The sequence below is a fragment of the Carcharodon carcharias genome, chromosome 11 (genome assembly GCF_017639515.1).
Source record: "Carcharodon carcharias isolate sCarCar2 chromosome 11, sCarCar2.pri, whole genome shotgun sequence".
In the NCBI taxonomy this organism is placed as follows: domain Eukaryota; kingdom Metazoa; phylum Chordata; class Chondrichthyes; order Lamniformes; family Lamnidae; genus Carcharodon; species Carcharodon carcharias.
In genome coordinates, this window is record NC_054477.1 from 85501994 (window position 1) to 85525831 (window position 23838).

General features: G+C 40.9%; 1 protein-coding gene across 2 annotated transcripts in view; it reads left to right on the top strand.

The window, feature by feature from the left end:
• eed (embryonic ectoderm development) overlaps window positions 1-19702 on the top strand; it is a 28166-nt gene extending 8464 nt beyond the window's left edge. For both annotated transcript variants that reach the window (XM_041199060.1, XM_041199061.1), the window contains exons 3-12: window positions 3905-3997; window positions 5546-5611; window positions 6262-6387; window positions 8156-8237; window positions 13224-13315; window positions 15202-15335; window positions 17038-17143; window positions 17630-17788; window positions 18125-18198; window positions 18739-19702. In XM_041199060.1, the coding sequence (XP_041054994.1) occupies window positions 3905-3997; window positions 5546-5611; window positions 6262-6387; window positions 8156-8237; window positions 13224-13315; window positions 15202-15335; window positions 17038-17143; window positions 17630-17788; window positions 18125-18198; window positions 18739-18865 (1059 nt within the window). In that variant the 3' untranslated portion in view covers window positions 18866-19702. The remainder of the gene's footprint in view (window positions 1-3904; window positions 3998-5545; window positions 5612-6261; window positions 6388-8155; window positions 8238-13223; window positions 13316-15201; window positions 15336-17037; window positions 17144-17629; window positions 17789-18124; window positions 18199-18738) is intronic.
• Window positions 19703-23838: the final 4136 nt, after the last annotated feature.

The window sequence follows — 23838 nt, forward strand, 5'->3', positions numbered from 1 at the left end:
CACCATGTATGCCCAAATATATGGCGTTGCCATGGGATCCCCTCTAGTCCCAGGTCTTGCAAATATTTTTGTCGGTTTCCAAGAAAAACTCATCTTTGATGGATTGACACCTAAACTCCTACCACTTGCCTAGTTCCGACACTTAGAAAATATGTTTGCTCTATTTGAATCCGCAGCTGCACGTAAGAGCTTATTTACACAAGGCTTCATCCTGCACTCAAATTCACTTTTGAAATGGACCAGTCAAATAAGTTCCCTTTCCTTGACATGCTAGTTCAGAAATCTACCAATGGGGTCTTCACTATGGTCTACTGCAAGTCTATCTTCACTGGTGAATTAACATGTTGGGAATCCCACAGTTCCATGCACTATAAGATTGGCTTTATCAACAACCTTGTAAATAGGGTCTGAGCCATTTGCTCACCTTGCAAGCTTGATGCTGAAATAGGGTGCATCAAAGTCATCCCGCATGATTATGTCTACTCTGGTTAAATCATCGCTCGCTCTATGTTGCTCAAACTCATGAATGGGCTTAAGGCCCCCATTTTTGGTCTTGAAAAGTGCCCAGTCTACCTCAGATTACCCTGGCATGGTAAGGTGTCCCAAAAATCTGAGCAACAGGTGAAGCTAACCGTTGCATGCTGTTACTGTGTGGTAGCAACACAAGGTGTATTCTCAGGACTATTTTTTTATTCATTCGTGGGCACTGCTAGCTAGGCCAGCATTTATTGCCCATCCCTAATTGCCCTTGAGAAGGTGGTGATGAGCTGCCGCCTTGAATAGCTGCACTCCATTTGTAGGTAAACCCACAATGCAGTTATAGGCGGAGGGAGTTCCAGGAATTTGACCCTGCGACATGAAGGATCGGTGATATATTTCCAGGTCAGGATGGTGTGTGGCTTGGAGGGGAACTTCCTGGTGGTGGTGTTGCCATGTGTCTGCTGCCTTTGTTCTTCTAGATGGTGGTGATCATAGGTTTGGAAGGTACTGTCTAAGGAGGCTTGGTGAGGTCCTGTAGTGCAGCTTGTAGGTGGTACACACACCTGCCACAATGTGTCGGTGTTGGAGGGAGTGAATGTTTGTGGAAGGGGTGCCAATCAAGTGGGCTGTTTTGTCCTGGATGGTGTCAAGCTTCTTGAATGTTGTTGGAGCTGCACTCATCCAAGCAAGTGGAGAGTATTCCATCACACTTCTGACTCGTGCCTTTAGATGGTGGAGAAGCTTTGGGGAGTCAAGAGGTGAGTCACTCACTGCAAGATTTGTAACTTCTGACTTCCTCTTGTAGCCACATTATTTATATGGCTGGTCCAGTTCAGTTTATGGTCAGTGGTAACTCCCAGGATGTTGATAGTGGGGGATTCAGCGATGGTAATGCTATTGAAGGTCAAGGAACGATGATTAGATTTTTTTTTATTGGAGATGGCCACTGCCTGGCACTTGTGTTGCATGAATATTACATGCCGCTTGTCAGCCCTGGATATTGTTCAGATCTTGCTGCATTTGGACATGGACTGCAGCCAAAAAGATAGTCTGGCTATCACACAAATGAACAATGTGGCATATGAATTTCAGTGCTGGCGTGATGCTGAGTATATAGGCTGTATGTCCTAACAATTGGCAGATCGTATCAAATAGCACATCCCTTCAGTTGTTTACAGCAGGCGAAGTACTGACTGTACTCAACAAACCTCTAATTGCAAAACTCAAAACAGTGTCCAACATTGGATGTGATTCTGTCTTTGGACAACACCTGCCAAACAATCCTGACTGTGCTCAGAATTACACTGAAAACCAATTTAAGGTTCAGTTGGGCTCACAGTGTGGCTTGCTTACAAATGCTAGAAACAACATATATTCACACACAGGGCCCTGTCCTTTGCAAACAAACGGAACATGTCCACACACTACCTTTTTTCAACTAATCGAAAGCTTAGGGAACAATCATTCCCTGGTTCATTCCCTAGGGCAGTGCCTTGACCAAGTAGTCGACCTGCCTGGTTTGAATTTGAACAAAGCTGGGAGTTAACTGTCCCGTGCTGTATTTTTCATGGTAGCGTCTCCACCAATCAGAGTCCACTTGGCAACCAATCAGCACTCTCTTCTCATGCAGTATAAATTGTTGTTCCCCTGCTACTGTTGGAAAATTCTGACGAGCTATCAAAATCCCAACTGTCTAGCCTTTGGTTCTCTATTCACAACTGCATTTCTGCAGCTGTCGTTCTGTCAACGACACCCTCACCTTGACCCTTGTCCTTGTCCCCATGAAGTCCATGAATATACCTCACACTGACTCTTTTTCCATTGGTACAGCCCTTATCTCCCTTCCCTTGCTTTTGTACTTCAATTTATAACTTTTTAACAGCCTTATATATTTGTCTTGCAACAATCAAAGATGTATGTATGTGAACCCTAGGCCTCTCTGTTCCTGCAGTAGGTGCAGTGAAAATATTTCCACTTGTGGGGTGCCCAAACTAGGGGACATATATTCAAGATGGTCACTACTCAGTCCAGTAAGAAATTCAGGAACAATGTCCTTATTCTGAGCAGTGAAAATGTGGAACTTGCTACCACATGGATTGGTTGAAGCAAATAATGCAGATACATTTGAAGGAAGTTACCTACGTACACAAGCGAGAAGGAAATAGGAGAGTATTCTAGTATGATGAGATAAAGTAAGATGGGAGGAGAAGGAGGTTCATTTGGAGTAGAAGCACATTGACATTTTGGGCTAATTGGCCTGTTTCTGTGCTATAAAATTCTATGTAATCCTTATGTCTTCCTGAATTATGTCACTATCACACTCTCAGTTTTTCAGCTAGAAATGTAGTAAACAATGTTCAGAAAATTCCCTAAAGAAAGATATTATATGGTGAGCTTAAATTTTTTTTTAAAAAAGCAGATGCTCACATATCACATTATGTTCATGTCACAGCGAGGTAATTCTTTTTGCTGTGCTTCTGATATTTGGCAGTGCTTACGTGGCAGCCTCATTGCCTACCAAATAATAATTACTTATAATCATTTCACCTTTTAAGGAAATTAACTTTTGTACCATAAGTTGGAAAAGTCCTTCCATTACAATGTTTGTTTGAATCTTGTTTGAAAAAATTAACTATTTTTAAAACTTTCCATTAGATATCCACTGACCAAGAAATGGGATTGACGGAAAGTTGAACTTGTATATCTCATCTTACTTTTGGTAACCTCGGGCAGATAGTTTACAAAAAGCCAAAAACTGGGACCAACTTCGATATAGTTTAAACAAAACACTTTGCGCTTGTTCTCCAAGCTATGTAAAGGATATATGATCAGAAATCATTAGATGTAGATTATATCTCAAGTGGGTTGACTGGATCATGTAGAGATGCTACATCGTGTTGCTCAAAGCTATGCAATGAAGGGCAAACATCAGTCTGATTTCTATGACCTGAACTTTATTGCATAGGAAAATGTGAAATTGAAGCTGAAACATTTTTTGCAGGCAGGGGGAGAGAGTGCAGGACCAGAGTTCCACCAGGCTGCGCCTTTGCACCTCCTTGTACTAACTACAGAGAGATTAGTAATGCCATCTGACTGTTTTTTACTTTGATGGAATGTAGGTGTTGCTGGCAAGGCCAACATTTGTTGCCCATTCCTAATTGAATTGAGTGGCTTACTAGGCCACTTCAGAGGGCAATTAAGCATTCAATCACATTACTGTGGGTATGCCATCACATGTAGGCTAGACCAGGTAAGAACAGCAGATTTTCTTCTCTAAAATGCATTAGTGAACCAGATGTCGTCTTACGATTGTTTGTTGAATCTTTCTAAAATGATTGGCCTCTTGACAGCAGTGTTTGATATTTGTGATGCTCCAAACGAACCTTTATGCAAGGGAAAGGTAATATTCTTTGTTCTTTTGTAGGAGGATCATGGTCAACCACTTTTCGGAGTGCAGTTTAACTGGCACAGTAAGGAGGGAGATCCTTTGGTATTTGCCACAGTCGGCAGCAACCGGGTCAGTGTCTTAATGTATGATTAACAAAAAAGTGTCATGCCACAAATTTAATTTTTCACTTTTCAAAAGAGCAATGTATATTTGGACCTCAACCTACTTCCCTGAGGCATATAGTTGAGGACAGTGTGCATTTACCTACGGATGCTGATGCAACAATGAGAAGAGAATAGAAGAATACCTAGAAATGAGAAATATAATAATGAATAGTCAGCATGGATTTAAAAAAAATAAACTTGACCATCCTTATTGATCTTTTTGAGGAGGTAACCAAGTAGACAATGGTAGAACAGTAGATGCAATTTATTTGGGTTTTCAAAAGGACTACGATAAAGTGCCCTATAATAGACTAATGAATAAGGTCAGAGAATAATAAGCTCAAGAGTTGGGCCACAAGTGGCAGATTGGATTGCTAGCTGGCTTCAAGACAGAAAGCAGAGAATGGGAATAAAGGGTAGTTATTCAGAGTGGCTGAAGGCAGGAAATGGTGCTCCACAAGAATCAGTGCTGTGACCACTGCCGTTCGCAATTTAGATTAACGATTTGGACTTTGGAACCAAAACCAAATTGGCAGTGGGCGGGTAGTCAATATTGAGGAGGACATTAGTAAGCTTGTAGAATGGACAAATAATTGGCAAAAAAATGTTCAACACAGATAAATGTAGGGAATAGTACATTTTGATAGAAAAATTAGGGAAGTCACTTTACTTGAAAGGTGCAAGTTTAGATGGGGTAGAGGAAAAAGGATTTTGGAGTACAAGTACATCAATCATTGGAAGTTGAGCCACAAGTTAACAAGGCCATAAAAAAGCAAACCATGCAGTAGGCTTTATTTCTAGAGGGATAGAACTGAAAACTAGGCAAGTTATGCTAAACTTGTATTGAACCTTAGTTAGACCACACTTGCAGTACTTCGTGTGCAGTCCTGGTCGCCGTATTATAAATATGGATATAAAGGCACTGGAGAAGGTTCAGGGAAGATTTACATGGATGATACCAGAGATGCATGGGTAATACATATTAGAAAAGGATTGTTAGGCTGGGTCTCTTCTCTTGAAAAGAAAAGACTAAGGGGTGACCTAATAGAGATCTTTAAAATTATGAAAGGTTTTTATACTGTGGGTACAGAGTGTTTCCTTTTGTGGGTAAGAGCATAATTAGAAGCTATCAATATAAGATAGTCACCAAGAAATCCAATAGGGAATTCGGAAGAAGAGTCATCGCTCCGAGGGTAGTAAGAGTGTGGAACTTGCTATCACAGGGAATGGTTAAAGCAGATAGTATAGATGCATTTAAGGGAAATTAGATGAGCATTTGAGGGAGAAAGAAATAAATGGTTACGATAGTAGATTTAGGTGAGAAAAGATGGGAGGAGACTTGGGTGGAGCTTAAACACCAGTATGGATTGAATGCACCGAATGGCCTGTTCTGTGCCATATATCCTAGATATAGAGTGCTTGTCAGAATTAGTGTTTATATGCATACTAATGATTGCAGTGTTTCATCAGATGTTCATATACATTCTAATCATTCTCTCTTTATTTGAGATAGGTCACACTGTATGAATGCCATTCTCAAGGAGAAATAAGATTACTACAGTCATATGTGGATGCTGATGTATCCTTCTTTGAATGTAAACATATAATTAGATTGACACTTAACACTTCAAGTGGAATTAAAATTGATATTTTAAGTGGAATTAATTTCAACATGTACTTTTCTGGTAGTAACTTGAAATGCTAAAGTGCCCTTCTGTACTGGGTTATAATTGGTCAATTTTTCGGGAAGGGTGTAAAGTGCAGAGACAATTAATTTCATCCAACAATGGAGCTATTCAAATTATTGAATATTGTTGTACATATTAAGGTAGAAATTCCAGCATAAGGTAGATTTTAAAATAATTTGGAAGTTTTTGAGTCTTTTTTACTACCAGCTACCAGATCTGGTGAAAGCTCAAACTAGTTTTAAAAAGGGCAGTAAACTTGACTTAACTACTTGTTAGTAACAGAAATCTGTTTGATATGCTCCTGTGTGTGAGACGCTAACTTCTTTGGAGATTGAAGAAAATTTACCTTGCCTAGTTGGGTTCTTGTGTCCTTTTCATTGCATAGCCAAACCGGCACCAGCATTTGTCATGGATAAGTCTGAGTAAGATTATTTCATAATTCTCACTGGAGAAGGAATTGCAGTTACGAAAGGAATACAGGGACAAAGAAATTACCATTGAGGTTTTATTCTGTATTGACTCTAACTCTGGAGCTGTTCAGACAGATGAAAACTTCTACACATGTGCATGGACTTATGACAGTAATACAAGTCACCCCCTCCTAGCTGTGGCAGGATCGAGGGGCATTATCCGAATTATTAATCCTATTTCCATGCAGTGCATTAAGGTGAGTACAATCAGTTGTGAATACTATACTGTGGGCTAGAATAATGTTGCTGGAGGTTAGTATTTAACTGCATTTTGCCAGTGACTCCTCCCTCTCCCTGCAAAGCCAAGCATGAGCAAATACTCCAAGTAATGTTAATGTAATATTCAAGGATTATTTCTTAGTTAAGTTTCCTTGACTACTTGTTTCCATGATCTGTTACCCTATCAAATATCTATGCTTCTGTGATATAAATTTGTACGTTTTGTTTTTAAAATTTTGAATTCCAAATCATTGAGTTTATTCTTTATCTTTAAGCATCGTAATAAATCAAACAGAACTGTGCATTGCTATGAAAGGTCCAGTTAAGTGCAGAAAAATAGGGACGCATGTGCTATTTTGAGACTAGGGGATAGATTTACATTATATGACTTATTTGATTTGCCACAGAAAGTTAAAGTTCTTTTGATATTGTGATAAAATCTCTAAACGTTGGATGAAAAAAGGACACACTAATCACTTGGGTTTCATACTTCTAGTGGTAACTCATACAACAACTAAGCACTTGTGTGTTCTGGGATAATGAGCATTAAGTGCTTGAGTTTGATTTCCAGTTCAAGTATGCTTACAATGAAATGTTAGAATTTGTGAAGAGAGAACTAGCGGTCCTGTTACTGGAGGCATTGAAGGAGTGGGGGAGTTTTGCTTCAGGAAACTCAAAATGTGTTTTCCTTTGGTCCTATTGAACTTAATGCAGAGCCTGATTAACATTTCTTTTCTTCATTTCCAGCCACAGCAAGCTGAATTGAGAAGCTTACTGGCTGGCGAGCGCAAAGGCCTCTGATACCAGAGTGAGAGATTATGGGTTTGGGGGGTGTGGATTTGTGGAGGTCTGGAGACGTTGGGAGTGGGAAGGATTGGAAGCTTTGGTTGTGGGGTGGTTGGAAGGTTCAGCTTAGTAGGAGATTGTGGTTGAATGAGTAGGTGGAATGAGTAAGTTGAAAGGCATTTGCCTGCTGGATCCAGCAGTCCTCGTATCCTTTTAGCTGTTGGGTTTTTTTAGGCCTGGGAAACCTGACTGGCAGTGTGAAATTTTATAGTGGAGATTAATTAGATTAACTCTGTGGTCTCATGTTAATATTTAAATGGCCAATGTGCCTCATGGGAGCCAATTGCTCATGCCCAGTCCTGCCTCTGCTGAAATCAGCAATAGACAGGACTGGGTCCAGTTTGAGAATTTTAACATTTTTACAGCCCAGGCTGCCTAAATCTACCTGTTTTCAGGGATAAAATTGTCCTCAGTATGTCGGTTCTCAATCCAGGAAATCTGCATATTATATTGACAGTTGCAAAACAGAATTGCCATTTGTTTTGAATTTTGGCTCAAACCAGGAATTATTGGAGCAGTTCAAAAACTATTGCTTGATGGCAAACAAAATATCTGTAGCAACAAACCAAACTGGTTTAATTTAAAAATATAAAACCTGAACACAACTTCTGCAAGAAGTTACAAGAGAAGAATGTATGATCTGTTGGTGGATAAGGCTTTTATCTATTGGTATTATTATTTCAGATGCCAAAAATTATGATGCTTATGATTTTTGGAAAATTGTTAGAAGTCAAAAGGTTGCAAAGCACACTGGTGCTTCATACTCAGGTTTATTTTCAGTCTTTAAATTGCTGCATGTTAAAGGAACAGCATAACTTCATTATTACTTTTAATTCCTAACAAGTATTTACTATTGTAGAAGAAACTGATGTGGCTCTCTTCCTTTTGTATTGACTGTAGCACTATGTTGGACATGGTAATGCAATCAATGAGCTGAAATTCCACCCCAGAGAACCAAATCTTCTGCTTTCTGTAAGCAAAGGTAAATAGCAATTGAGATTAACTACTTAGTTTTAAATTGTGATCTTAGGATTCTGTATAGTAGGATTTGAGTTTGCATCTGGATTCTCATTGATGCTGAGCTGCTATTTCATCAGTGGTGCTGGATGGAGTGCTGAATTGAAGTTTCTGGGAGGGGAGAGAAATTTGAGGCAATGTTGCCATGAGTTGCTTCTGCAGCCACCAGCCTAGGCAACATTGCAGAAGGGCCAGGGTGCTGTCGTAATTGTGGCATGGAGGAGAAATTGACTTGGAAAGATAAGTTGAAAATAATGACTTTGAAACATGTCAGGGGAATTCTACATTTTTCTCAAATGAAAGGTGTAAATTAATAGGATTTTTTTTTACACATACACACACACTAAATTTTGTGTCTAAAGAATGGAAAAATGTTAATCATTGTAGAAAACCAAAAATGTGCTCATTGGTCTAAGCAGTATCTGGTCACATTCTGATAGACCAATCAAATGCCCCAAATCAATTTCAACAAGAGTCAAAAACAAAAACAGAATTACCTGGAAAAACTCAGCAGGTCTGGCAGCATCGGCGGAGAAGAAAAGAGTTGACGTTTCGAGCTCTCATGACCCTTCAACAGAACTTGAGTTCGAGTCCAAGAAAGAGTTGAAATATAAGCTGGTTTAAGGTGTGTGGGGTGGGGGGGAGAGAGAGAGAGAAGTGGAGGGGGTTGGTGTGGTTGTAGGGACAAACAAGCAGTGATAGAAGCAGATCATCAAAAGATGTCACAAACAACAGAACAAAAGAACACATAGGTGTTAAAGTTGGTGATATTATCTAAACAAATGTGCTAATTAAGAATGGATGGTAGGGCACTCAAGGTATTGCTCTCGTGGGGGTGGGGAGAGCATAAAAGATTTAAAAATATTTAAAAATAATGGAAATAGGTGGGAAAAGAAAAATCTATATAATTTATTGGAAAAAAACAAAAGGAAGGGGGAAACCGAAAGGGGGTGGGGATGGAGGAGGGAGCTCAAGACCTAAAGTTGTTGAATTCAATATTCAGTCCGGAAGGCTGTAAAGTGCCTAGTCGGAAGATGAGGTGTTGTTCCTCCAGTTTGCGTTGGGCTTCACTGGAACAATGCAGCAAGCCAAGGACAGACATGTGGGCAAGAGAGCAGGGTGGAGTGTTAAAATGGCAAGCGACAGGGAGGTTTGGGTCATTCTTGCGGACAGACCGCAGGTGTTCTGCAAAGCGGTCGCCCAGTTTACGTTTGGTCTCTCCAATGTAGAGGAGACCACATTGGGAGCAACGAATGCAGTAGACTAAGTTGGGGGAAATGCAAGTGAAATGCTTCACTTGAAAGGAGTGTTTGGGCCCTTGGACGGTGAGGAGAGAGGAAGTGAAGGGCATCTTTTGCATGGGCATGGGGTGGTGCCGTAGGAGGGGGTTGAGGAGTAGGGGGTGATGGAGGAGTGGACCAGGATGTCCCGGAGGGAGCGATCCCTACGGAATGCTGATAGGGGGGGTGAAGGGAAGATGTGTTTGATGGTGGCATCATGCTGGTGTTGGCGGAAATAGCGGAGGATGATCCTTTGAATGCAGAGGCTGGTGGGGTGATAAGTGAGGACAAGGGGGACCCTATCATGTTTCTGGGAGGGAGGAGAAGGCGTGAGGGCGGATGCGCGGGAGATGGGCCGGACACGGTTGAGGGCCCTGTCAACCACCGTGGGTGGAAAACCTCGGTTAAGGAAGAAGGAGGGCATGTCAGAGGAACTGTTTTTGAAGGTAGCATCATCGGAACAGATGCGACGGAGGCGAAGGAACTGAGAGAATGGGATGGAGTCCTTACAGGAAGCGGGGTGTGAGGAGCTGTAGTCGAGGTAGCTGTGGGAGTCGGTGGGTTTGTAATGGATATCGGTGGACAGTCTATCACCAGAGAGGTCAAGGAAGGGAAGGGAGGTGTCAGAGATGGACCACATGAAAATGATGGAGGGGTGGAGATTGGAAGCGAAATTAATAAATTTTTCCAAGTCCCGACGAGAGCAAGAAACAGCACCAAAGTAATCATCGATGTACCGGAGAAAGAGTTGTGGAAGGGGGCCGGAGTAGGACTGGAACAAGGAATGTTCCACATACCCCATAAAGAGACAGGCATAGCTGGGGCCCATGCGGGTACCCATAGCCACATCTTTTATTTGGAGGAAGTGAGAGGAGTTGAAGGAGAAATTGTTCAGTGTGAAAACAAGTTCAGCCAAATGGAGAAGAGTAGTGGTGGATGGGGATTGTTCGGGCCTCTGTTCAAGGAAGAAGCTAAGGGCCCTCAGACCATCCTGATGGGGGATGGAGGTGTAGAGGGATTGGACGTCCATGGTGCAGAGGAAGCGGTTGGGGCCAGGGAACTGGAAATTGTTGATGTGACGTAAGGTGTCAGTGGAATCACGGATGTAGGTGGGAAGGGACTGGACAAGGGGAGAGAGAAGGGAGTCAAGATAACGAGAAATGAGTTCTGTGGGGCAGCAGCAAGCTGAGACGATCGGTCTACCGGGGCAGTTCTGTTTGTGGATTTTGGGTAGGAGAGAGAAGCGGGTCTTCCGAGGTTGGGCGACTATCAGGTTGGAAGCTGTGGGAGGAAGATCCCCAGAGGAGTTGAGGTCAGTGACAGTCCTGGAAACAATGGCTTGATGTTCAGTGGTGGGGTCATGGTCCAGGGAGAGGTAGGAGCAAGTGTCTGCAAGTTGACGCTCAGCCTCCGCGAGGTAGAGGGCCCTTAGCTTCTTCCTCGAACAGAGGCCCGAACAATCCCCATCCACCACTACTCTCCTCCGTCTGGCTGAACTTGTTCTCACACTGAACAATTTCTCCTTCAACTCCTCTCACTTCCTCCAAATAAAAGATGTGGCTATGGGTACCCGCATGGGCCCCAGCTATGCCTGTCTCTTTATGGGGTATGTGGAACATTCCTTGTTCCAGTCCTACTCCGGCCCCCTTCCACAACTCTTTCTCCGGTACATCGATGATTACTTCGGTGCTGCTTCATGCTCTCGTCGGGACTTGGAAAAATTTATTAATTTTGCTTCCAATCTCCACCCCTCCATCATTTTCACGTGGTCCATCTCTGACACTTCCCTTCCCTTCCTTGACCTCTCTGTCTCAATCTCTGGTGATAGACTGTCCACCAATATACATTACAAACTCACCGACTCCCACAGCTACCTCGACTACAGCTCCTCACATCCCGCTTCCTTTAAGGACTCCATCCCATTCTCTCAGTTCCTTCGCCTCCGTCGCATCTGTTCCGATGATGCTACCTTCAAAAACAGTTCCTCTGACATGTCCTCCTTCTTCCTTAACCGAGGTTTTCCACCCACGGTGGTTGACAGGGCCCTCAACCGTGTCCGGCCCATCTCCTGCGCATCCGCCCTCACGCCTTGTCCTCCCTCCCAGAAACATGATAGGGTCCCCCTTGTCCTCACTTATCACCCCACCAGCCTCCGCATTCAAAGGATCATCCTCCGCCATTTCCGCCAACTCCAGCATGATGCCACCACCAAACACATCTTCCCTTCACCCCCCCTATCAGCATTCCGTAGGGATCGCTCCCTCCGGGACATCCTGGTCCACTCCTCCATCACCCCCTACTCCTCAACCCCCTCCTATGGCACCACCCCACGCCCATGCAAAAGATGCAATACCTGCCCCTTCACTTCCTCTCTCCTCACCGTCCAAGGGCCCAAACACTCCTTTCAAGTGAAGCAGCATTTCACTTGCATTTCCCCCAACTTAGTCTACTGCATTCGTTGCTCCCAATGTGGTCTCCCCTACATTGGAGAGACCAAACGTAAACTGGGCGACCGCTTTGCAGAACACCTGCGGTCTGTCCGCAAGAATGACCCAAACCTCCCTGTCGCTTGCCATTTTAACACTCCACCCTGCTCTCTTGCCCACATATCTGTCCTTGGCTTGCTGCATTGTTCCAGTGAAGCCCAACACAAACTGGAGGAACAACACCTCATCTTCCAACTAGGCACCTTACAACCTTCCGGACTGAATATTGAATTCAACAACTTTCGGTCTTGAGCTCCCTCCTCCATCCCCACCCCCTTTCTGTTTCCCCTTTCCTTTTGTTTTTTTCCAATAAATTATATAGATTTTTCTTTTCCCACCTATTTCCATTATTTTTAAATATTTTTAAATCTTTTATGCTCTCCCCACCCCCACTAGAGCAATACCTTGAGTGCCCTACCATCCATTCTTAATTAGCACATTTGTTTAGATAATATCACCAACTTTAACACCTATGTGTTCTTTTGTTCTGTTGTTTGTGACATCTTTTGATGATCTGCTTCTATCACTGCTTGTTTGTCCCTACAACCACACCAACCCCCTCCACTTCTCTCTCTCTCTCTCTCTCTCTCTTCCCCCCCCCCCCAACCACAAACCTTAAACCAGCTTATATTTCAACTCTTTCTTGGACTCGAACTCAAGTTCTGTCGAAGGGTCATGAGAACTCGAAACGTCAACTCTTTTCTTCTCTGCCGATGCTGCCAGACCTGCTGAGTTTTTCCAGGTAATTATGTTTTTGTTTTGGATTTCCAGCATCCGCAGTTTTTTTGTTTTTATCAACAAGAGTCAAGGCAGTTATGTTAGATTTTGTGCATACTTTGTGCTTTTTCCTGTGTTCTACCTGATTTCCTGCCAACTTAACATTTAAAAATTACTGCCACTCCCCACCTGTTTTTGCTCCTGGACGAACTGAGTCTCTGTCTTCATTGTCTCCTATTCTTTTCTTAATATCCTATGGAGAAGAAATGTTATATCTTTTGTCATAAGCTTAAAAATAAGTTTGCCACAATTATAAAGTACAGTAATTACTTTATATTTTTTGCACAAGTGAGCACTGTTAAGACTTGTAATTCACAACTCTGGTAACTTATGAAGATGATAAAAGCCGTATATCTTCTGTGAAATACTCTATCTGAAAGCCTAAATGGAATCTGTGCTTCATACTAGATCATGCTCTAAGGTTTTGGAACATCCAGACAGACACTTTAGTTGCGATATTTGGAGGTGTGGAAGGACATCGAGATGAGGTGCTGAGTGCAGTAAGTGACCAGATATTCTGCGCGCTTCCATTTGGCTTCTGTTGGTAACCTAAATATTCCATTCCAGACAGTATTCCACAGTACATGACTCATTGGCACTATTTATTCTCCTAAGGATTTAATGATAAAATGCAGCCGGTGTATTGAAAGATAAATAGATGTTCTGAGTTTGCATGGGTTAACAGCAAGATAATCTATGTTGTCTGGCATTTAATTGCTGCATGTTGCAAGACATTCCATTTCTTGAGTACTTGTGTTTTTTTCTTAATTTTTAAGACATTGCACGTGGGGAGTGAAGACTATGGACAATATTTTAGTCAAGCGGGGTTAAATGGTGAGTGAGTGGTGGGGCGGCTAAAGTTAGGGTAGTCATTAAACACATTTAGCCGTGGTGTTGGGAAGCCTGAGAGAGATCCTCTGGAGGGCAGGGTTGACTACAATGTAGAAAATGTTGCTCAGAGGGTGTTGTTCACATCCACAAAAATGCTTAGTTATGAGGATATTAGGGATGGAGCAATATGAAGATTGGGTTGGAAAGGTCACACACAAAATGCTGATGATGCACCCCTTAAGATATTGCTTAATGGTATGAATTGTCGCTCAGTGGGATATGACTAAGCATTAAGTGGTTTGTGGGAGGATTGTCCAAAACTTCCTCCTCAGTGAAGGGGGCTCCCCAGTATAAAATGCAGAGGGGAAAACCATGTATAGGTGTTTTATAGAGGGGAATGGAACAAAGGGCAAAGCACACATGGCTGAGCGTCCAAAATGATGTTGGGGGCTTTTGGGTTCATTGAGACTCTGAAGCTTCTTATCCATCTAAGTGGGGAGGGAGAAATTGAAGGAAAAGGCTTATTTATTTGCAGAATTTATTGTGAAACTACATGTCAGGCTGCTCATGAAAAAAGAGTTTGCATTTATGGAGTCTTTTACAAGCTCAGGTGTCCAAAAGCCAATAAAGTCCTTTGAAACTGGGAAACATATTAGCTACACAGCAATGACCCACTAACAGCAGTGAGATAATGACTAAATATTCTGACAATGTTTGCTGAGAGAGGACTATTAGTCAGGACACCAGGAGATCCCTCCTTCACTTCTTTGAGCTGTACCATGAGGTCTTTTACATTCATCCAAGCAAATGAGTCCTTGGTTTAATGTCTCATCTGAAAGACAGCACCTCCGACAGTGCAGTGCTGACTGTTGTACTGGAAATGTCAATCTAGATTATGTGCTTGGGTCTTAGAATGGAACGTGGACTCTCAATCTTGAGACTTGGGTGAAAGTGCCACCACTGAGCTAAGGGTGACACTGAAATCTGATATAATAGTCCAGAGGCAGCAGGCAATGTTAATAGGTATATGGGATACTGATTTTCTAGCTATTGTTACTGTCATGCATTTAAAGAGGAAATTGGGCATTAACATTGATGCATAACTCCATCTGCAGGTACATGTTGACACTTGAAATGGCTTTCGATAGAGAATCTGAAGTCAGTAACAAGTTCCTTGTCACAAACCCCATCTGTCAAATGGCAGGCTTTGAACTACCACAGCGAGAGTGGTCTTTTCTAAATAGGTTCAGGACAGGGCAGGGCCCCTGTGCAGCCAACCTCCACTGCTGAGACCTTAGTACGAACCCTTTTACACTCATGGAAAGACAAAAACAATGCTGCAGATTGCCGAGAAGTGCCCCTCTACATGCTAATTGTCTTAAACTTAGCAAATGAGAAGGCTATCACTTAGCTTGGGGATTTGCATTTGCTAAATAAATAGAGCGCCCGATCTAAGAATTTTCAATGTACCTATAAAAGGCATATTTGTGACCTTCACAACATTTTCAGCGTATAAATAGGTTGGATTATATATCATGTTTTTCTTTGTTTGCAGGATTTTGATCTCCTTGGAGAAAAAATAATGTCTTGTGGCATGGATCATTCTCTTAAATTGTGGCGAATCAACTCGGAAAGAATGCTAAAAGCTATTAAAGCATCGAATGAATATAACCCAAGTAAAACTAACAGGTAGTGGTTACATACTTCAGCCCTCAGCCCTGTTTATATTCTGTTGCCTGGACTTGTTTTTATGATTACTAGTTTATTTTATTGTAGAACTAGTTGCATTCTTGCTGCCTTCACAGGTGGAAAAACTGTAAGATCTAAAAACACTACCTTCATATACAGTATATACCAAATCACCAAGTCTATATTAGATTTTTAAAAATGACCTTCTAGCAAAAGCTTTCATGTTGGTATCTTTTGTTTAAATTTACATGGTATATAAAAATGTCTCTATCAGTATTAATAATAATTTGACATACTTTTGGTAGTATATATGGACTGTTACACCTACCAGCTTGCTCATGACTTCAAGTGGAGACTTTCTTTAACTTAGCATCTATTTGTGTAACATAATAAAAATCTTAATGTCTGCACCTGTTTCCGGTGTTGACTTCTCCATTATGAATTTGCCTTATTAAAAGAAACTACCTGCTTGTTTCCCAACTTCTCAGCTTGTACTCTAGGGAAACTTATGTTGTAGCCAACTTCTTTGGTTCCAAACGTTGTACATTTTTGAAATATGTTGATTGATAGTAGGTAGATCTTGATGCTCTTGTTTACTCCCCTTTTACCTGCCCCATATGGAACTGCTGTACAATGTAGCAGAGGAAGATCTAAAATGTATTTATTATAAAGCTCCGTAGATTTTGTTTATATTTTTAAAAGCTGTTGTAACTACCTATTGACTCATGTTGCATGCACATTAAGTAAACTTTGCACATACTTCTTTTCATGTATCAGAGATAATTCGTAGCTGAGCCATATACATGATAAAGGGTCCCAGGTTTGATCCCTGATCTGTTAGAGGGTTGGTTGACTTCAATTGGTATTGTGTTAGGTGACCCAATACCCCTGATTAAGGAGAAACCCAGTGAATTTGGTCCTAACTGCTATCCTGAGACCCTTGCTAGAATTGCAAGTTGTAAACATCATGTGATTTAGGTTTAGCTGTGATTTATCCATTCCCCTTCACCTGCCTAACCTTAGCCTTTAACAGGAAGAATAACCACTTGGATGAAGTACCACTGTACGATTGAGGTTGGTGCAATAACCCCAACCAACTCCAAACTAATACCTTCATCAGTGGTGAAAGAATTTTAAAAAAGTCATATTTCAGAAGTCTGGTTTTAGCAACAATGTTCATGTCTAACTGGAGTGTTGGCTTTACCTAGTTAGCACCAATCTCAACTGAATTAGAAAGTTGTCGATTCAAGCTCCACTCCAGGACCTCACAATCTAGATTGACAATCCAATACAGTGTGCCATTTTTTTGACCAGACATTAAACTGACCTTGTTCACCAGGTAGACTTTGAAGACTCCACAATAGCATTTGGAGAAGATCACAATTGTCTCGATGTACTAGCTAACAATCCTCAACAGAAACTGATTGATCGTTCTCGTCATTGCTTTGTTGGTTGTTGGTGTACACAAACTTTCTGCCCCTGTAGCCTATATGATTCTTATTGCTCTTGAAAGTAATTCATTGGGTGTGAAAATGTTGGTGAGATGTGACATGCCACTGTATAAATGCAGATCTTTGTAATAACAAGTTAAGCTTTGAGCATCATTAACAATTTTCATAGTCTTGTCTTGAGTTTTTCTGGAGGAATGATGCAACTTTAGTTTTTCTTTTACAGTCCATAAAAATGTTGTTTTTGTTTGTAGGCCATTTGTGTCGCAGAAAATCCATTTCCCAGATTTCTCCACTAGGGACATACACAGGAATTATGTGGACTGCGTGCGATGGCTTGGAGATCTGATATTATCAAAGGTAAACATTCGTTCCTGTTTGCAACTTGCATTTGGTCATGGAATGTCTGAATTTATACCCTCTAATGAATCTCCTTGTTTGTGTGAATCTACACAGATAATTTGGCGACTAAATTATAAATAGTCTTTCTTATGTGAATATGTTGGAGAAGGGTTGCAACCTGGCTGCTGCCTGTTCCAGGTCAGAAATGGTGCATAACAATAAATGATTTTTTTCCAGGAAACTAAGTGCAGAAATTAAAAATGCATTGTAAAAGTTCATTTCATTTTAGCAATCGCTGTTGTTGAGGCATGTGGATAACCAATAGAACTATCCTCTGTATTAAGGACTGAATTTTAGAATCTCAAGATGAGTGTTACTAAAATTTTCAATTAATTTCTCATCAAATTAACTGATTTATTTTGACGTAGGTTAGATAAATTATTTTGGTCCAGTCAGTATATATAAGAACTACGGACTGTGATTAACAATTGTTACCTTTTTCAGTCTTGTGAAAATGCCATAGTGTGCTGGAAACCTAGCAAAATGGAGGATGACATTGATAGAATAAAACCAAATGAATCAAATGTGACCATACTGGGAAGATTTGATTACAGTCAGTGCGATATCTGGTACATGAGGTTTTCAATGGATTTCTGGCAGAAGGTGAGAATAAAGTATATATAAGTGCATTTAAAGTTGCCAGTTTATATAATTTAGAAGTATATTTCGATTCTGTACCTGTTTACTACTCCCATCACTGAGGCAGGTGGTTAGCAATAACCTCCCATAATTTATGATCTTCCTTGTTTGTTGAAAGAGTGGATTATTAGTTAATTACTGAATACAGAGGTTTTTGATCTCTGTCTGCAATGTATAATTATTTCTTTAGTATCTTCTTTAGATATGTTGACTTCATTGTTATCTTAAAAACCTTCCCCCTTTTGTTAGTGGTTTCTTTGAAGCTATTCATTTGTTAAAATCTAGATTTATTTTTAAAAGATGCTGGCTTTGGGTAATCAAGTTGGAAAACTCTATGTATGGGACCTCGAAGTGGAAGATCCTCATAAGGCTAAGTTAGTATTTTCTCGTTATCATTTTCTGAATAACACTTATGCTAAAAGCAAGGCAGCAGGTAATACGGTTTTTCAGTGTTCTCCAAATGTTTTGTAATCATGGACCTATTACTTTCCATGGAGCCTGTTCTGCAAAAAATGTCAAGATTCCGATAAGATTTATTGTGCTTAATAAAATGGAGACTAAAGAAATTTCATTCTTTCATCTCTCACTTCTATTTTTATTTTATCAATGATAGCACTCACCTGGAGAAGCAGCTAGTTAAGTCACTCCCAGGCCATTGCTGGTGCTCCTGTTAATCAGCTGCTTATTTAATAAAGAATTGCTTGGGTTGACTGAAGCTCAGATTTTCTCAACCTCCCCATAAGGGAGTGTCTTGATTTTTGTTTTTTTGATGTTGGCATTTAGAATGTGGAGAGGCCCAAGTACATTTTGTGGCATACCATTTGCAAATACCATCACAGTGAGCTGTTGCACCTTTTTTATACTGCAATTAAGCTTCCAACTATTTTGTAATGCAATTATGATTTTTTTCTTAGGTGCACAACACTGGCATATCCAAAATGCACCGCAGCCATACGACAAACGAGTTTTAGCAGAGATAGCAGTATTCTCATCGCTGTATGTGATGATGCCACCATCTGGCGATGGGACAGACTTCGATAAACAATAATATTAATCACATTCCAGATTGTGAATTCGGCATATTATCTGTGTACCAGTGACATTGAATATTTTCTCAGCTTGTTTTGCCCAGTTATATTGTCACAGGAATTTTACTGTTAGTCGTTTGGTAGTACAGAACTTGAGTTTCACGTCTGAAAAAAGAGATGTGTCTCAGCTTTTTGTCTTACACACATCAGGACACTGACAGGAATACCAATTCAGGGGAAAACAATTTATACTGTATTTGAAGAGTGGGCTGGTTGGTGGGCAAGTGGCATTGCCATGGAGAATGCAGTGATGGTGACTGATAATTAATGCTAAGCATTGTTTGAAATTTGAACCAGGTAACTTGACCCTGATTGGTCATGGCACTGCCCTGAGGAATGAGTCACTACATGGCTGTCACTTATTTTGTTCAGCTGAAACAGGAGCGATGTATGTACATGTACATTTGTGCCTGTTTCAGTTAAATAAAATAAGGGACAGCCATTCGCTGACTCATTCCTTGGGGCAATGCCTTGACCAGTCAGGATCAAATTGCCTGGTTTCAATTTCAAAACAATGCTTGACATTAACTGTCAGTCACCATCACTGCACTCTCTATGGCAACACCACTTGCCAACCAATCAACACTCTTCACATACAGTATAAATTGTTGTTTTCCCCTTATATTGGTATTCCTGATAAGTGCAAGAAGAAAAACTTAGACATGTCTTTTTTTCCAGCAATTTTACCATTTATGTACATCTGCTAATACATATTGTGTAGTTAAGTTGACCTTTCTGTTCGTGATGCTTGGTGCTTTTACTCTGCTATCAATAAAATATATTTTTTATATGTTGGCTCTATGTAAATGCTGTTTATAAATTTTTCATAGTTGTGTAAAATCTGTTTAAAGCACTCAACCCCTCTGAACAACAGTTGACATTGCAATAGCTGGCACCAAAAGATAAAGTTTTTTTTCCCCTCTCAGGTGCCATTGTAGCATAAGGAATAAGTGTTAGGTCTCCAATCAAATGTTTGTGGGTTTAAATCCTGGAAAAAGTCACAGTGTAGATCTACTTGGACACTGCCGCTGATCAGGGTTTAGTAATGAAGAAAGACTTGAAGATGAGATTTTCTTCATTCTGCGAAGGGTAAGGGATGAGCTAATAAAATTCTTCAAGATTATTAAGTGTTACGGTAGGTTAAATAATTGTGGCCAGTGGAAGATGTAAAGTCATGAATTTCATCTGAGATAATATGTCACTATATGTCATGGTTACATTTATACAGTAACTTTTAAAGTAAAAGTTCATAAGCAGGAGTAGGTTATACGGCTGCTCAAGCTTGCTCTGCCATTCAACAAAATGGCTAATGTCATTTTCAATTTCATTTTCCCAGCCCTTGATTCTCTTAGACAGGAGCTCCCAAATGGTGGATTGTGACCCCTCATGGGGTCACAGAGGTCACATCTGGGGTCATGAGCACTCTTCCTCTGAGCAGCAGGCCAATGTGGAGAGTAGACTACTCAGCCTGGCGGCTCTGGTGGGAGAGCCCTGGAACCACTGGATCAATATCGCCAAATGACCCAAGGGGTGGGCAGTGAGCCTAAAATGCTCTTTAACTTCGGAAAATGCTTTTATTGAACGGGCCCAGGATGTTTGTGCACTGACTTGGTTGAGGCAAAGGCTGGCAGAGACTGAATGAGTCCAGAGTGCAAGAAAAAATGGGAGGTCATGCAGTTGGACTGGTAGGATGGATGGCAACTTCAAATTTTACTGTGTTTCTGCACCTGCCTGCCCGTTGTACAGGTTTCTTACCCCAGGAGCTTGACTTTGCTTAGCAGGTGCCAGTAACTAGACAAAAGGGGGGAGGAGCTGCTGAATTTAAGTGTGGTGGGGAGGGGTAAGAAAGGGTTGGGAAGAGGGGCTGATGAGTGAATGGACGAAAGGGGATTAGGAAGAGGGGTTGCTGTGAACGTGGAGATGAGAGGCTGATCATGGTGTGTGTGTGTGTGTATGGAAGAGGAGAGAAAGGCTTCACTGAATTCTGTCATCAGGGAATATAGAGAGCTTGGCTAAAACCTACATGAGTATATAAAATAAAACTTTTACAAAACACTTCTAAAAACTCATTTCTTATTTATATTGATGCATTATGTTATATGTTCTATATATTATGTTGATTAATAATGAACATTTTAATAATTAGTATACTGAGTGTAACTTTGCTGTTTTGTTTTTGCTGGTGTCTGGGATTCTGTTAATTTTCAGGTGTTAAAATGGGGTCACATTAGAAAATAGTTTGGGAAGCGTAGTCCTACAGTCCAACAGGCCCATTGAGCCTTCTCTGCCCTTCATTAAAATATAGCTGATCAGCTACTTTAACTTCATTATCCTGCCTTTTCCACATATTCTTTGATTCCCTTTTAATGTCCAAAAATCTGTATCTATCTCAGTCTTAAATATGCTCAGCGACTGAGAATCCACAGTCCTCTGAGGTTGAGAATCCCTGAGATTTTCAATCTGCTGAGTGAAGACATTTCTCTGAATCTCAGTCCTAAATGGCCAACCACTTATCCTGGGTCTAAGACCCCTAGTTCTAGACTCTACAGCTATAGAAAACATTCTTTCAGCATCTATCATGTTAAGTCCTCTTGGAATCTTATATATTTCAATGAGATCACATTTCATTCACCTAAACTTCAAAGGCCCATTCTATTCACAATTTCCTCAGAGTACAACACTTTCATGCATCAATCCAATTGAACCTTTGTTGCACCCCCTCTAAAACAAGTATAACTTTCCTTGGGGCAAGAGAACAAAACTGCACAGTGCTCTGCCGTATATAATTGCATCAAGATTTCTTTATTATTGTAACCACTTTGCAATAAAAGCTAACATACCATTTGCCTTCCTAACTGCTTGCAATGTAACTTTGTGTATGATCACATTCAGATTGTGGTACATATCAAATTTACCAGTCTGTCACCTGTTTTTAAAAAAAAGTTGTTCTATTTTTCCTACCAAAGTGGAGAATTTCATAATTCTGCACATAATATTTCATTTGCTGCTTGCTTGCCACTCACTTGTCTGTATCCCTTTGCAACCTCTGCTTCTTCTTTATAGCATACTTTCCCACTTAGCTTTGTGTCATCAGTAAACTTGAACACTGTCCCCTCACCCAAGTACTATGACCACAGCAGGTGTTAATTGCTGAACAAACCAAACCCCAGAGGGAAACTTGGATTTTGGCCATACCCTTTCTTTTGTATTCTCAAAACCTACTGATCTTTGCAGCTAGAAGTCCAGTAACATGTTTGGGATTTTAAAAATTAAAAGTAAAAGTTTTACTAATGAGAAGAAAGGAAAAATTAAGCACAGAAGATTACAGTTACACAGTTAAAATTAATTTTATAACACATTCCCCCTAAGACTTCCTATTTGGTCAGACCCACAAGTAAACACCTTCCAGGCAACACTCCCTTATAGATGTTTAACAATGAAAATCCAGTAATATTACCCAAGGCAAACTGTGGTAGCTTTAATAAAGGCATATGCATGACTTCTTAAACTCTATTCTGCTCTGCTGTGGAAATCCAAGATTTTGGAACAAGACTGCTTTTTGCAGCGAAGACCTTTCTGGCTTGCATGGATGACTGATTCAAACTGCATCTGCTCCCAGCCTAGAGCTGTTTCCAGGAAATCTTCCTCCGACAACCAACTCCTAAGCTCTTCACAGTAACTCTAAAATACCTTTTTCCCTTTCATCACAGGTTCCATTGTTCTCACATCTCTTTGACATTCAAATCCTTCCATATTAAAATCTTTCATGTTTCTATTTTATCTCTGCTTTTGGGTCAATAAAAGTGTAATGTACCCTCTTCTGTTTAACTCCTGTAAGATGCAAAAATGTTTCTTGTTGCCTCCCTTTAATATTCAAACAAACTCTCAACTTATCTAAAAATGCAAATGTTAGATCCAACCTATTTACTTGTACTTCAAACCCCTAGAATATCGCCTTACAAATGCACAAACTAAAACCGCTATCCTTTCATGTCTTAAACCTCAAACAACCTGTCTCTAGTAACCTTTTGCCAGCTTAATTAAATCATTTACACACAGACACACAGCCTTCTTCACAGAATAACACAATATTCCCCAAACATATATTTAAAAAATCCATTCTCACACAAGTCATTGATGTAGGTTGTAAAAGGCTGAGGCCAAGTTCCCAAGGAGAGGGAGATATAGTGTGTTAGTGAAGAAATTATAGTCAGTATTGGAGGGCATAGTTGTTGATTATCGAGAAAGAAGGGAGAACACGATGGAGAACTTAAAATATGAGGATGAGAATTTTAAGTGAGGCTTTTGGACCTGGGAGCCAGTATTCTTTGCTGTAGATAAGCAATGGATGAGCAGGACTTGGTGTGGGATAGGATACAAGCAGCAGAGCTTTGGATCAGCATTTACAAGGGTGAACCCTCAGCCAGATGATCTTTGAAGTTCTCAAGTTTAGTGACAAAGGCATGAATGGGCTGGGGTAGTGATGGAACTGAGATCTTTGTATTGGAGAATGAGGTTGGAAGCCCAGCTTCAGGACTGAATTTTTAAAAATTTATTCATGGGATGTGGACTTTGCTGGCTGGACCAGCATTTATTGCCCATCCCAAGTTGCCTTTGAGATGGTGGTGGTGAACTGCCTTCTTGAACTGCTGCAATCAATGTGGTTTAGATACACCCACAGCGCTGAAAGGGAGTTACAGGATTTTGACCCAGCCACAGTGAAGGAACGATGGTGTATTTCCAAGCCAGGATGATGAGTGACTTGGAGGAGAACTTCTAGGTGGTGGTGTTCCCATCTATCTGCTGCACTTGTCCTTCTAGATGGTAGTGGTCGTGGGTTTGGAAGGATGCTGTCTTAAGGACCCTTGTGAATTTCTGCAGTGCATCTTGTTGATGGTACACACTGCTACTGTGCATCGGTGGTGG